This window comes from Triturus cristatus, chromosome 4_1 (genome assembly GCF_964204655.1).
Source record: "Triturus cristatus chromosome 4_1, aTriCri1.1, whole genome shotgun sequence".
NCBI lineage: Eukaryota > Metazoa > Chordata > Amphibia > Caudata > Salamandridae > Triturus > Triturus cristatus.
The window spans coordinates 780,650,477-780,664,005 of NC_140585.1; the positions used below are offsets into that span (position 1 = coordinate 780,650,477).

The window sequence follows — 13,529 nt, forward strand, 5'->3', positions numbered from 1 at the left end:
ATGTATATTTATTGTAATACGCAGCACCGCCAGATGACATCCGCATACGACCCAGGCAAGCTAGTAACTGGTCTCCAAGAACCCCCACGGCACGGACCCAAAACTCTAGAACATCAATAGAGTCTAAACAGGGTCCGTGCCAACAACATGTTAACTTTTGTACATGTTTTCTTTTGCACAGCCAATCACATTATACATAACATCCGCGCTATATAAAAATGCATAAATAAATAAAAGTGCTTGAAATTGAACACATTGGGGAAAAAAGCGCCTAAAATGTGCGGCAGTTACAGTAGTTGATCATGAAAAATTATTCGGCTCAGTCCAAAACCGAGCGCCTGTCCTCTCGGTGTTTTAAAGTTAGAAAATAACACATAACTTGGATTGTGTCCGAGTGAGCTTTTCACTTAACAAGATGGCCGCCACGTTTCTGTCGGAGTTTGGAGAAGAACTTAACTTGTCCTCTTTCTCCCTCTATCGTCGCCGGGAGCCGGCGCGTGGCGTCACTCCCAGCATGCTGCGGGCGGCGGTGGCTGCTGCCTGAGCCTGGGAAGATGGCGGAAGGTGGGGTGGTGGACCTGGAGACCCAGAGGGGCGAGGTTGCGGCGCTACAGAAGACACCCCTTCGGAAGGGAGACACCTGGTAATGGGGGCGGGGCTAGGCAAGGGCAGGTGCGTGTGGGCGTGGCCCCTGCATGGTTGGTGCTTTGGACACTTGAGCATCTTTGGCAATGGCAGGCCAGGGGTAGGTATCTTAAGAAATAAATAGCAGCAGCAGCTAGATAAAAAAAAAAAATGACATGGATACAGAGACCATTGAGGGCAATCATACCACTACGCGCCAAACGTACCACAGAGTAGATAAGAGACAGATGAGAGACATGGATAATAGAGACCAGCAAATGCAAATTTTGTGCAATGGACCAAAGGGCAGCTAGAGAGGCACTAACCTTAAAGACTAGTCTTTACAACTATAAACCACTGTAAACGGAACTGGTGAGTACTGAGTCTTGGGCAGTAGAGAACGTAACTGGCATGTAGAAGGCTATGTCTACGGGGAATGAGCCGGCGAAGCCAGAGAGACAGGTGCTATTGACAACAGCAGAAACGGCTAGAGCGCAGTGCACCAGAAACGCATCATCGGAACCATAAACTTTATCTTAAGAAGTGTATGGTGCATGGATATGTTACTTCATGGTGCTTTACCAGTAGAGACGAATGGGATCCGAGCCCAACTGGCATAGTAGGAAATGCATTCACGTATCGTGCAGTAAAGGTTCTGGAGTGAGACACGAGTCCTTTGGAAGGGTTATTTATACAAGTACATCTGTTAGGCTGAAGATACCAGTCTGCATGTGGATCATGAATGGGGGACGCGCGTCTGCCGATCAGACTGCAGAAAAAGACCGTGAGTCGGCCAATTTGGATCGTGGCATGTTGCTGTCTAAATAAGGCGTGTAACTCTAGGTGTTTGATAGGGAAGAGCATCTGTGAAAATGCAACTGTCTGTGTTTGAAGGAGAATAATAAACCTGCCTTTAAGTGTTAGATTTATAATCGGGAGCGTGTGTGCGGAGATGGTAATAAGCTCTGCTGTCAGTACCCGAAGTTATAAGTTAACTTGCTGTTAATATTTTATGGTAGCCATGATTTCAGTTGTCAATTTCTGGTAGTGGGAGTAACCTCAGCAATCTGTGTTTGAGGGTAGACATAAACCTACTTGACGATAAAAGACATCTGGGAGTCAACATAAATCTAACTGACATGATCTTGGGAAATATTTGGCGCGTGTGGTCAGTGTTTTGGCAGTGATTGGTAAACTTGTTAATGCTGTCTAGTGTCAGATGTAAGTCCGACTGTCAATATATGGTGACTAACAAAAACCTGAAAATCTTTGTCAAAGTGCAGCTGCAACTTTGTCTGTCAGTGTCCCACATGTGTCCTGGTTTCTTTATGGATGTACGCTTTACTGTCAGTCTCGGGGTAAGTAAGTAGCTACTGGGGTGTATGTTTCTATTACCCCTCTTGTATTTTTGTAGTACTGGAGATAGATCTATCTACATCTGTTGATAAATGTTGGTGGACTTAAAGCAAATTATCAGTCACTGAATAGGTTTATTTGCATAAGTTAACTAAAACCATTGCAATACAAAATAAACAAGCATTGGCAAAGCCAATAGGTCTCACCTTTGGGATCTTATAATTTTTTAGCAGTGTAACAGTTGTTGTTTTTGCAATAAGGATTTTGTTTTGGATAATTAAATTTTTTTTTGCTTTTATTGTGTATGGAAATAAGTTTTCTAGCAGTTTGACTTATCCCTGAGTTAATGTGTAAAGCGTTTGTGCAATACGTACATAGCAACACCATACTCTCCTTTAACTATATACTATATCTCAAGCTGAACCAAAACAATGTAAAGAATGTTGAAAAAATGGCAAGCAGAGAAGTTAAGGAGAATGTAGTATTTTGTCAAGCTGTGAAGTGGAATCCTTTAGCAATGCATCGACACCTTGTTTGAAAAAGACTCCCAAGTGTAGCCGTCATCAGTCTGGACTGGTGTGAAACGTCCGAACTGTTACTACCTGTGGTTAAATGGGAGTCGGCTGAAGCTGAATAAAGACAATGGTTTCCTCCTCGTAAAGGTCAGTATCAGCGTTAGGAAAGGCAAATGTGGCGTCACTGCAGTTGCACAAATGGTTGAAGGTTTAAAAGCAATATAGGATGTTTGGAGCAGTCAAAAGCAGAGACCGAAACAGAGATGTTCAATAATGAAGTCAAAACAAAAACAGTTATTTGTACAATAAAAAGAGAAGCAGGGTTGTCTGGCGTTTAGTAAATGCCTAATCTAATAATAACCGGGACAGAGGGAAATGTGAAAATGAGCTCCAATTAGATTAAGTATATTACTTGTGGATGAGGCTGGCTTTGGGGACATAGCACGTGAGTTCAAAATGCAAAAGGCCCGAGCTATATTTATTTTTTGATAAGCCGGAAATGTTTATTTAAGAACGAAAAAGTTTCTAAATCGTGTACGAGGCTGGCTTTGGTGAGAGAGCACGTAAGTTGAAAATGCAAATGGGCCGCGCTCTATTTATTTCACAATAATGCGCCGGAGATGTTTGTTTAATGCCTAAAAAGTGTATCAATTGTGGACAAGGCTGACTTTGAGAGAGAGCACGCAAGTTCAAAATGCTAAAGGGCCGCACTCTATTTATTTAATAATAACGCGCCCGAAATGTTTGTTTATTAACACAAACGTGTACAAATTGTGGATGAGGCTGGCTTTGGTGAGAGAGCACGTCAGTTGAAAATGCCAAAGGACCGCGCTCACACGCCACATGCGTGCTTGTAAAAGTAAAACAAAATCACACTGCTGGCACTGCAATGATGTCTTTGCTGGGGCCGCGCTCTATTTATTTAATAATTATGCTCCGTAAATGTTTGTTTAATGACTAAAAAGTGTATCAATTGTGGACGACGCTGGCTTGAAAAAGTGTATAAATCGTGTACGAGGCTGACTTTGGTGAGAGAGCACGTAAGTTGAAATGCAAAAGGGCCGCGCTCTATTTATTTTGCAATTATGCGCCAGAGATGTTTTTTAATGTCTAAAAAGTGGACTCTATATATTTAATAATAACGCGCCCAAAATGTTTGTTTAATAACGCAAAAGTGTACAAATTGTGTACGAGGCTGGCTTTGGGGAGAGAGCACGTCAGTTGAAAATGCCAAAGGGCCCCGCTCACACGCGTGCTTGTAAAAGTAAAACAAAATCACGCTGCTGGCACTGCTATGATGTGTTTGGTGGAGCAGCGCTCTATTTATTTAACAATTATGCGCAGTAGATGTTTGTTTAATGACTAAAAAGTGTATCAATTGTGGACAACGCTGGCTTTCAGAGAGAGCACGCGAGTTCAAAATGCTAAAGGGCCGCTAATAATAACGCGATGGAGGTGTGTGTTTAATAATGAAAAAGTGTGTAAATCGCAAGACAAGGAGGCACGTCTGGTGAGTGGTGTGCGATGTGCGCGCGCTGTAAGGGTGCCTGCGTGCGATGCGCTTAATGAGCCATGACGAGAGGAAATCCAGATGGCGCCTGTGCGCGTAACCAAAAGCTTTAGGCCACAAGCAAAAGCATGTGGTCAGCTTTTTGAAGCCCCCTTACGAAAAGTTTCACCAGGTCAGCGCATGCACTGCCTGAGGCGAGACCTAACATTTTCTTGTACAATAAAAAAATTGATAAAATACGGTTCTTAAGTGCCAGCAATTGTCTCGGGTCTTATTTTCAAATTTGGGTTTGACCGTTGCACTGTGGCCCCTCCCTTAGGAGATTATCGCCACCCAGACTATTCGGGACTCCCAGGACTGCCTTTATTGCCGTTCCTCTTGTTTTGAGATATTTCTTGTGTAAAGTGCTAATACATTGTTAATTCATGACCTGATGAGCCAGATTCGTATCTGAGTATGTACAACTGCTGCGAGCTATCTGGAGATACAGCCTCGTGGGCTCATAGTTTCGTTTGTCCGGTGGCTGCGACCAGTAAGGTGCGAAGGAGCTATAGGTTTGATTGCTGCTTCCTAGGCTTGGGCCGGTCTCTTTCGGGGACCTTTGTTTGAAGTAATCCGGGATCAGCGTTTGGACTGTTCGAGGGCAAGGTGTAGTTGCAGGGTGGGGATAGATGGCTTCAGGATATACTGAATGGTTGGCTTCCAGTGCCTGGGAGACATCAGTCTTAGTGCTAGTGTTCAAGAGCCAATTTTTCTTAATAATGTGGAGTAACAGAAACCTGTAGTTTTTTAATTTATTATATGTTATCCTTCATGCAATACAGTTTTTATATAATCCTGAATCACTTAAGCTGTCAATGTCCAGGTGTGCACATGCATCTGATTTTCAGTGTCTAGCGGCAAACATAAGCTTGTTTGCCAGTATCCAATGGAAGAGAGGAGAATGTTTGTCCGTATCCAGGGGTAGACTTAAGATGGGCTCTCATTGTCCAAGGGCAGACATACGCCTGGGTTGCAGTGTGCAGAGATAATTGTAATCCTTATTGTCACTGTACAATCAAGACCTAAGCACATCTGGCAGTCTCATGTGTGGTGGAAGTGACAGTAAGAGAGAGTGACACTTAAGCCCACGTGTCTGTCACATACATACACACTGTCAGCAAAGTGGGAAATAAACTCTGTTCTACCATTTAATTCAATTCAATTTTTTATTTTAAGATTCTGAACTGTGAAGGAGGTCAACATGAGAACAATATAAAAATTATAAAATACAATAATATATTCCAGCATACATAACTTTAAAGAAACAATACCAGACAAATCATCAATGCAAATTAAAAAAGTTAAACATTTTGGCACATACCATTTCATTAAGAGGATTAGCGGGCCTCGAGCGCTGATTGTACATTGTATTTTAAAAACACCAGCCTTAAAAAGTGATATCGTGAAAAGTACAAGGAGGGACATGTAAACATTACACGATTTAAATCTTGTACATGGAGATTACACAAATCACAAACTCTCTGTCCCTTAGGGACAGCGTCCCAGATGCCGGTTACTATTTGCAGGGGCAGCAAATTAAATCTCAGCAGTAAAACTGTTCTCTGAACCACCATATGAAGGGTATTCCAAGTGAGATAAGGTTTTTTTCCGTAAACAGCTTTCTTGTATAATCACATTTCTCTCAAGACGCGGCGTAACAAAATGTCCTGGTTTAAACTTACTTTGTCAGAGAATTTTTGTAGATTGCTTTTGAAAAAGTATTCGGATGTAGGAAAACCACTAACATGATCTATCCCCATAATTTCCCTATTTTTTTTTTTAAAGGAACAGAAAAATGTTCTTTTTTCTTTTCTTAAGTTCTGTAACAAAAGTTGTCAATACTTCAGATGTAGGTTGTACAACGCTGCTATGGAATTCAGATAGCAAATCTGACGCAAAATGTGGCCTTCAATTACATTGAAGAATCTCCAATACCTCATATCCATCACCTCACAAGCTTAACTTAAGAAAGAAGGAATTTTTCTCTAACAATTGTTAATACATGGGCAAAATACCTTCTCCCGCACATTTTGTATAATCTATTACGTGCACTAGCTTGCATCGTGCCAGGGTGTGCTACTTCTTTCTGCTGCTCGAGTAGATATCCTACTCAAGCAGCAGCTTCCTCAACGCGAACAGCAGATTTCTCACACGAGTGGTCGTGACCTGCCACCGCCTGTGTTGAGAAATCTTACCCGGAGGAGATCTAGCATGCGATTTTTCTCGATTACCATTTTAACTTTGGTGAATCGTGCAAGAGAAAAAACTCCATTCTGCGTCACTTCGCAGAGTTTTGTGGAACTCCACACGGAGTGGGCAAAACTCAGCGAACACTACCGACAGAGCGGTATTCTTCGCCCACCTCTAATTTTGGGCTCTTTTTTGGATAGTGGCACAATATTGCTACCTTTCAAAGACTTGGCAATGTGTTTTTTCCTGAGCGGTTACAGTGTTCAAATAATGGGAACAAAAAAGCTGCCCAGAGTGTATCCTCCTGTTTAATAATCGAGCTCAGGATTTGGCCCATTGTGCCACACGCTCTGACATTCTTTAGGAAACCCACGATCTCCTGAATTGTAGGGGGCACATACAATCCAACAATTCTGCATCTACTCTCAGTTCCAAAGTGCGACTAGCATTGAGATTTCTGGTATAAATATCGGAAAGCATAACTTCAGGAATAATGAATTTTTGCCCAAAAAATGTTAGTACAAGAGCAAAATAACTTCTCTCACACATTTTGTATAATCTGCTACTTTCGCCTGCTTACAACATAGCCTTACTCGAACAATGTTTTACATGGTAGTATTCACTGCAATTACTCTAGAAGAATTTACCTAAATAGGGATATAAATGAACCATCTCCATTGTTTCATACCCCAGAAACAATTAAAGCTTAAACCCACCCCCCCCCCCCAGTCTAGAGCCCTTCTTCCAAAAATAAGGACCTTACTTTTAAAAATGTTTATTTTTAAGTAATGCTCCTCTGTATACTGTTGCAGTGCGCTAAGGTGCCCCTGGAGACCAACGGCTTAAGTCCAGGGCAACGTCGTCTAACGTCGTCTGCATAAAGGAGACAACATATATCCATTTTGCCAGCTTTCGGAGCCTCCCCCTCTACCTTTCCTACTATGAATAGGAGTTTATTAATATCTAAGGAAAATAACAAAAATGCCAACAGGCAGCCTTGTTTCAGACCATTATGCCTAAACATGAAAAAGTAGCCTGCCAACTAAATGATACAACGAGGCCCAATACAGGGTCCAAGATAATAGAAACTCAAGACCAAAGGCTAACCAGGACAAAGGGCAACTCAAAGAAATTTGTTTTACAGAACTTATTAAATCATTTTATTTTTTTGGATTAATTTTTTGAATTATACACAGATATGTACACAAAATATTTTTATGCTTTAGGTGTATCAATTAATGACACCCAACAAGGTAAAGAGTAAGAAACATAGTAAATTTCACATATAAAACAAATAATCATCCCACACAACTCCATCAGAACAACACAGTCATACTGCTACACATCCAACAACCATTCAACCTCAAATCATATCAGTACAGGTGAAGTAAAAACAATGAGTAATTAGAGGGGAATTTCCGCAGGTCAAATTCCCTAGAAGGAATTTCAGCAGCCCGATGGGCTAGAGAGCACCAGTGAAAACAATCTCGAAAGCCCAAAGTGCTTAAAAACGCCAACGCGCGTTTCGGTGTTATGGCCAGATGGGGGCTACACCTTCATCAGGGCGAGGGAGGGCATGTAGAGTGGGACGAACAAACCTAAGAATAAAAAACTGTATAAGTACATACACATATAAATACACATATAGTTGCCCATAATTTATAAAAAATGAGATGACAAAGACATAATAGAAAAATAGGCATTTCTAATGCGGAATATCACTCGACTTTATGTTGCATTTAATGGTCATAAAGATATCAGCAAAGGAGGCCTGTATAGATAGGCTCAATTGTCACACAGGTTTGCCAGCGGTCAAGAGGAGGAGATATAGCTTTAAACTAAATAACAATTAAAATTCGGAATATAGTGCAGAAGCAGGGAAGAAACGAAAAAGTAGATCAAGAGATGATTGAAATTCTAACCACATGTTTACATAATATAACATATATGTCCAAGAGCATATATCCAAACATAAGGGACGAAGATAGTGGAAAAGGATCTTCACCCGAGACCAGATAATTGAAAAAAATGCACGATACATAGCATCGAAAGCGCATCAAAGAATAAACTAATGAACGCTGTGGAGAGCAGACAAACAACTCAGTCTCGCAACCTTATAGCCCAAAGAAAGGAAAGGGAAGTAATTAAAAACCACATTGCATGAAAAAGGCTTAAGGTAGTGCTCAAGGATATAACAAGACCAGAAGATACCTCACGATAAAAATGGCTCTCAGCAAAAGTAGAGGTTCCCATATGTTACACAGAGTTCCAATAGTTAGAAACAGCCTGGAATATTCAAGCTTCTAAACATGGGAAGGAAACGGAGGCAAGGGTAGAAGATTAGATCCCACCAATTGATAGAATCTAGCTAAAATGGCCAAGGGAGAATTAAAGGGTGTGGCAAGTACCCACCCGAAATCGATCTAGGCGTTAATCCAGGTGCAGAGGCAGGCGGAGCGAGAGCTCATCACCGGTAATCCCGGACAGCCGAAGGTTTTCAATCCATAATAGAGACTTAAAGGGAACAAGTTAATCCCAGTCAGAGATAGGGGGTGCGCAGCGTTGTGACGGATAGGTCAACGTGGCGGTCGGAGCTGGATCTAAAGAAACAAAAAATAAAAAATAAAGGATAGGGAGGGGGGGGGGGAAAGGGAAAGGGTCGTGGTTATCAGTACAAACGTCCGTATTTAGAACAAAAATGGAAATAGGGGAGGAAATAAAGACGGCGAAGTTCACGGGCCACTTACCGGCTTGAACAGCGGGTACACGGGGCGAATAACTCGCTACGAAGCAGAGGATAGCGTGCTTCCACAGGCAGAGGCTCGATAGAACAAATGGCACGTCATAAGAAGGGGCAGGATGCGAGCTGGCCAATGGGAGGCCAGATCTTAATGATGCACAAACTCACGGAAGAAAGCGAAACGGGACTGCGTGATGTAACTATAGGGAACATGCATAGCGGCCATGTTGGGCGAGTATGTCCAAAAAGTTTCAGCAAAGGAGAGTCCCGCTATTCACTATTAAAAGGGGGATGGGGTAAGGGGAGGGAGGAGGGGGGGGGAAGTATGGAAGAGGGAAAAAGGGGAGGGAGGGAGGGGGGGGGGGGAGTTGCCCTTTGTCCTGGTTAGCCTTTGGTCTTGAGTTTCTATTATCTTGGACCCTGTATTGGGCCTCGTTGTATCATTTAGTTGGCAGGCTACTTTTTCATGTTTAGGTTTCTTGTAGCTCCCCTGTTGTACCTGCCCCACATTATTTCAGGGGTCCCCCTTCTTATTAGTTGTTTAGTCACAGCCCTGTGCTGTGGGGGCTTGTTTTGGTCCACTTTGGAATAATTGTGCACTGATTGTTTCCCTTATCTTTTGTTTCTTTGTCTTACTATTTTTCCCTATACCATCTCTCCTTTTTGGTTATCGGTTTGTGATCTCTTTGATTGATCCTAACTCCTCTACCCCCACATCATGGACAGTATCAAGACTTTCGGATTTTCCGATGAAGACTTTGCTAAAATGATCGGCCTAGCTGCTGGGAACGATCAACAATTCTCTTGTAACAAAGGGTTGGATGGGGAATGGATAAAACTCCTCAATTTGAAGAAAAAGAGCAAACGTACTGAATTTCATGCCAAATTCATGCTGGAATATTTAAAAGCAGGTACGATCCCCATCGGACTTAGGGTCAGAAATATACCTGGCCTCTTTATCGAGATTAGACAATTTTTGGAAAAATGGGCACTAATTTCCAACAGATGTTCCAGAGATTGGATGATGTTGATTGTGGAAACTGCCAGGGAAGTTATAACTATTCTCAATAAAGAAATAGAAGAACTTGAAGAAAAATTAAAAAAAGACAACTCTGTGGAAATGGGGAAGAAAAAACTAGAGGAAATCTGTTTAGAACTCGATTCCTTTACGGATTACCTCATAAAGAGGAAAACAGATAAGCTCAGAAAAGACATCCGCGCATTCACTCAAGAACGCGCATACCCCTATTTAACTACGAACTTCTACAACTCCTCTGGAGGCCTCACCCCTGGCAATGATACCCCCAGATGGGGCAATAGACGAATCACCACCTTCTCAGATACCACCGACTCAGAGGGTGAGAGCCCCAGCAACTACGATCCCAATTACCAGCATAGACAAGAGATATTTGAAAGACCAACTATGCCCAATCGTTTTTTAGGCAGCCGCAGGGGAAATTTTCGCCCCAGGACGCGAAACCCACACCAAAGGACCTACCGTCAGGATCAATCCCAACCGCAAATGTACATCCAGACACGCCAACAACAGTGCTGGAAAACGTAAGAAATATCCCGGTCTTTAATCTGTCTACCTCCGATGTGGGCCCTGAAGCGCTGACCTTGCTATCAAGGGGCCTGTCCTTTGTTCCCACTAACAACTTTAGCAAATTTGAACTCCTGAAGGATCTCTATCTTTTCTTCCGCAAGATTAGGCTAAAGAAGTATTTCTTGAATAGAGCCTCCAGTGAAATGGAAGGAAATCTGTCTGGCCTTAAGCCCCCATCTAGCTTTACCCCCTCCTTGGAGGCAGTTGGCCCGGAGGTCGGTATCCTTGAGAAGGTGGTAACCAAAAAGATCTGTAGAATTATCAAATACGTACCCAAACCTCCTAGCAACCTCTCTACTGTGGAAAACAAGACCTTGCTAGCTCTTAAGTCCAACCAAAATTTGACCATCAACCCCTGTGACAAGGGCGGTGGTATTGTGATATTTGATACATCTACATACATTGACAAAATGAATACCCTGTTGGCTGCCGATAGACACTATAAACAAATTGGTAAAAACCCTGAACCCACCTTGAAAAGACGCATTCTTACCCTGGTGGAGGAAGCCGTTGACAAAGGCTACATCTGCCCCAAGGAAGCGGAGTTTTTAACACCGAGCTACACCCGCATGCCTATCATCTACGGGGTTCCTAAAACCCACAAAAACACCCTGGACCCCCCCCCCCCCCCCCTGAGACCTATTGTCTCGACTATCAGTTCAGCCACAGAACCCCTCTCTAAATATATTGATCGGTTCCTTCAACCGTTGGTATATGAATTGGAGTCCTTCATAAAAGATACTGGTCATTTCATCTCTAAAATTGAGGGGACCTCCTTTTTTGCTAATAGGGAATTGTTGGTCACCCTGGACCTCGAATCCCTATATACCAACATCCCCCAGGAGGGTGCCCTCCTGGTCATTCAAGAGATCCTGGCGTCTAAACCTGAGATTACCAACGCGCACTTTATCATTGAATGCCTTAAAATAGTGTTATATGAAAACTATTTTGAATTTAACCACTGCTTCTTCCAACAGATACAAGGAGTTAGCATAGGGGCCTCTTGCGCCCCTAGCATCGCTTGCCTCTATATGGGACAGTTTGAGAATAAGAACATCTACAATGAGATGGCCCCCTTTTATGAGAATGTGCATTCATGGGTCAGATTCATTGACGATATCTTTCTCATTTGGGAGGGTGACCAAACATCTTTGGATGTTTTCCTGGCATGGATCAATGCGGCTGACATCAACCTCAAGTTCACGGCCCATTCCAGTAACTCCCAACTGGAGTTTCTTGATGTTTGGATTAGACATAACCAGAATCGACTCTATGTATCCCTTTTTACAAAACCTACTGCCAGGAACACCTTGTTGCAGTATGGCAGCTTTCACCCTCGCTGCCAAAGGGATAGTATCCCATTCAGCCAGTTTCTCCAAATTCGGAGAAACTGCTCCAACATCAAGGATTTTCTGGGACAAGCCGATGTTCTCAAAAGAAAACTTATCCATCGAGGCTACCCCCAGAAACTCATAAAGGACTCTCTCAAAAGGGCGAGATATTTCAATCGAGACTCCATGTTTCTCCCCAAATAAAAGCAAATCTCTGACAAACTTGTCTGTGTGACCAAACACTCCAGCATTGATCACAAAGTGAGACAGACCATAAATTCATGTTGGCATCTACTGAATACGGGCAATGAAGATCATATCCTCCCGAAGCCCATCTTTGCGTTCAAAAGGAACAAAAACCTTAAGAACCACTTGGTCAAGGGCAAATTACTGGAACCCCGCCCTCTCCATCAAAAAGCCATTATCGGCGCTGGACCGATCTTAGGCAACCACCGATGTGGCAATTGCCAGGCCTGCCCCAATGCCCTTATCGGAGACTCCATTGACCTACAGGAACGTCCGATTAAACTATCTATTATGACAAACTGCCGAACCTCCAACATTGTGTATGTGATCTTGTGCCCATGCTGCCTAATCTATGTTGGAGAGACTGGACGTGAATGTAGGACCAGGATTGGTGAACACAAATCCAATATCAGGACCAAGAAAACATCTGCCCCCCTGGTCAATCATTGGCTCGAAAACAACCACACTGAACAGGACCTTAAGTGGTCTATACTGGAGAAAATTGTGACACATCCCGGAAAAGATCCTGAGCAGATTCGCAAAAAGAGAGAGGTTTTCTGGATTTATCTGCTTAATGCAGTGAATAAGGGCTTAAACGAACACTGCCCATGGGAGAATGCTATTATCTAACCCCTTGGGGCTATGTCCACCTCTGTTCCGCTCTGCAAATATCATTAGAACCTCCCCCCTTCCCCCCCCCCCCTCCCTCCCCTTTTTCCCTCTTCCTTCTTACCCCCCCCAACCCCCCACCCTCCTCCCTCCCCTTACCCCATCCCCCTTTTAATAGTGAATAGCGGGACTCTCCTTTGCTGAAACTTTTTGGACATACTCGCCCAACATGGCCGCTATGCATGTTCCCTATCGTTACATCACGCAGTCCCGTTTCGCTTTCTTCCGTGAGTTTGTGCATCATTAAGATCTGGCCTCCCATTGGCCAGCTCGCATCCTGCCCCTTCTTATGACGTGCCATTTGTTCTATCGAGCCTCTGCCTGCAATAATGCCTGGCAAACGTGTGTAGCGAAGCCCACGTTGCCGCCTGACAGATGTCCTGCAAAGGGACACCCCGTCCCAAAGCAGTAGTAGCCGCCGTGGCCCGAGTAGAATGGGCGCGCAGCCCAACAGGAGGGTCCTTTTTTGCCAAGGAATAACAAATTTTGATGCACAAAACGACCCACCAAGAGATGGTCCGTTTGTGCACAGCTTTCCCCTTCTTAGCACCCACGTATCCAACGAAAAGTTGGTCGTCCACCCAGAACTGCTTTGTGCGGTCCAGATAAAAGGAGAGCGCACGTTTTGGGTCCAGACGGTGGAGCCTCTCTTCCTCTTTGGAAGGATGCGGAGGCGGAAAGAAGGTGGGCAAGGTGACAG

At 43.4% G+C, this 13,529-nt stretch overlaps 1 protein-coding gene across 7 annotated transcripts in view; it reads left to right on the forward strand.

The window, feature by feature from the left end:
• The first annotated feature begins 511 nt into the window (after positions 1-511).
• USP15 (ubiquitin specific peptidase 15) overlaps positions 512-13,529 on the forward strand; it is a 743,655-nt gene continuing 730,637 nt past the window's right edge. For 2 of the 7 annotated variants that reach the window (XM_085653348.1, XM_085653347.1), the window contains exon 1: positions 512-643. In XM_085653348.1, the coding sequence (XP_085509474.1) occupies positions 555-643 (89 nt within the window). In that variant the 5' untranslated portion in view covers positions 512-554. Of the gene's footprint in view, positions 746-13,529 lie in introns of all 7 variants that reach the window. The other 5 variants (XM_085653352.1, XM_085653353.1, XM_085653350.1 and 2 more) reach the window with 3 other exon arrangements.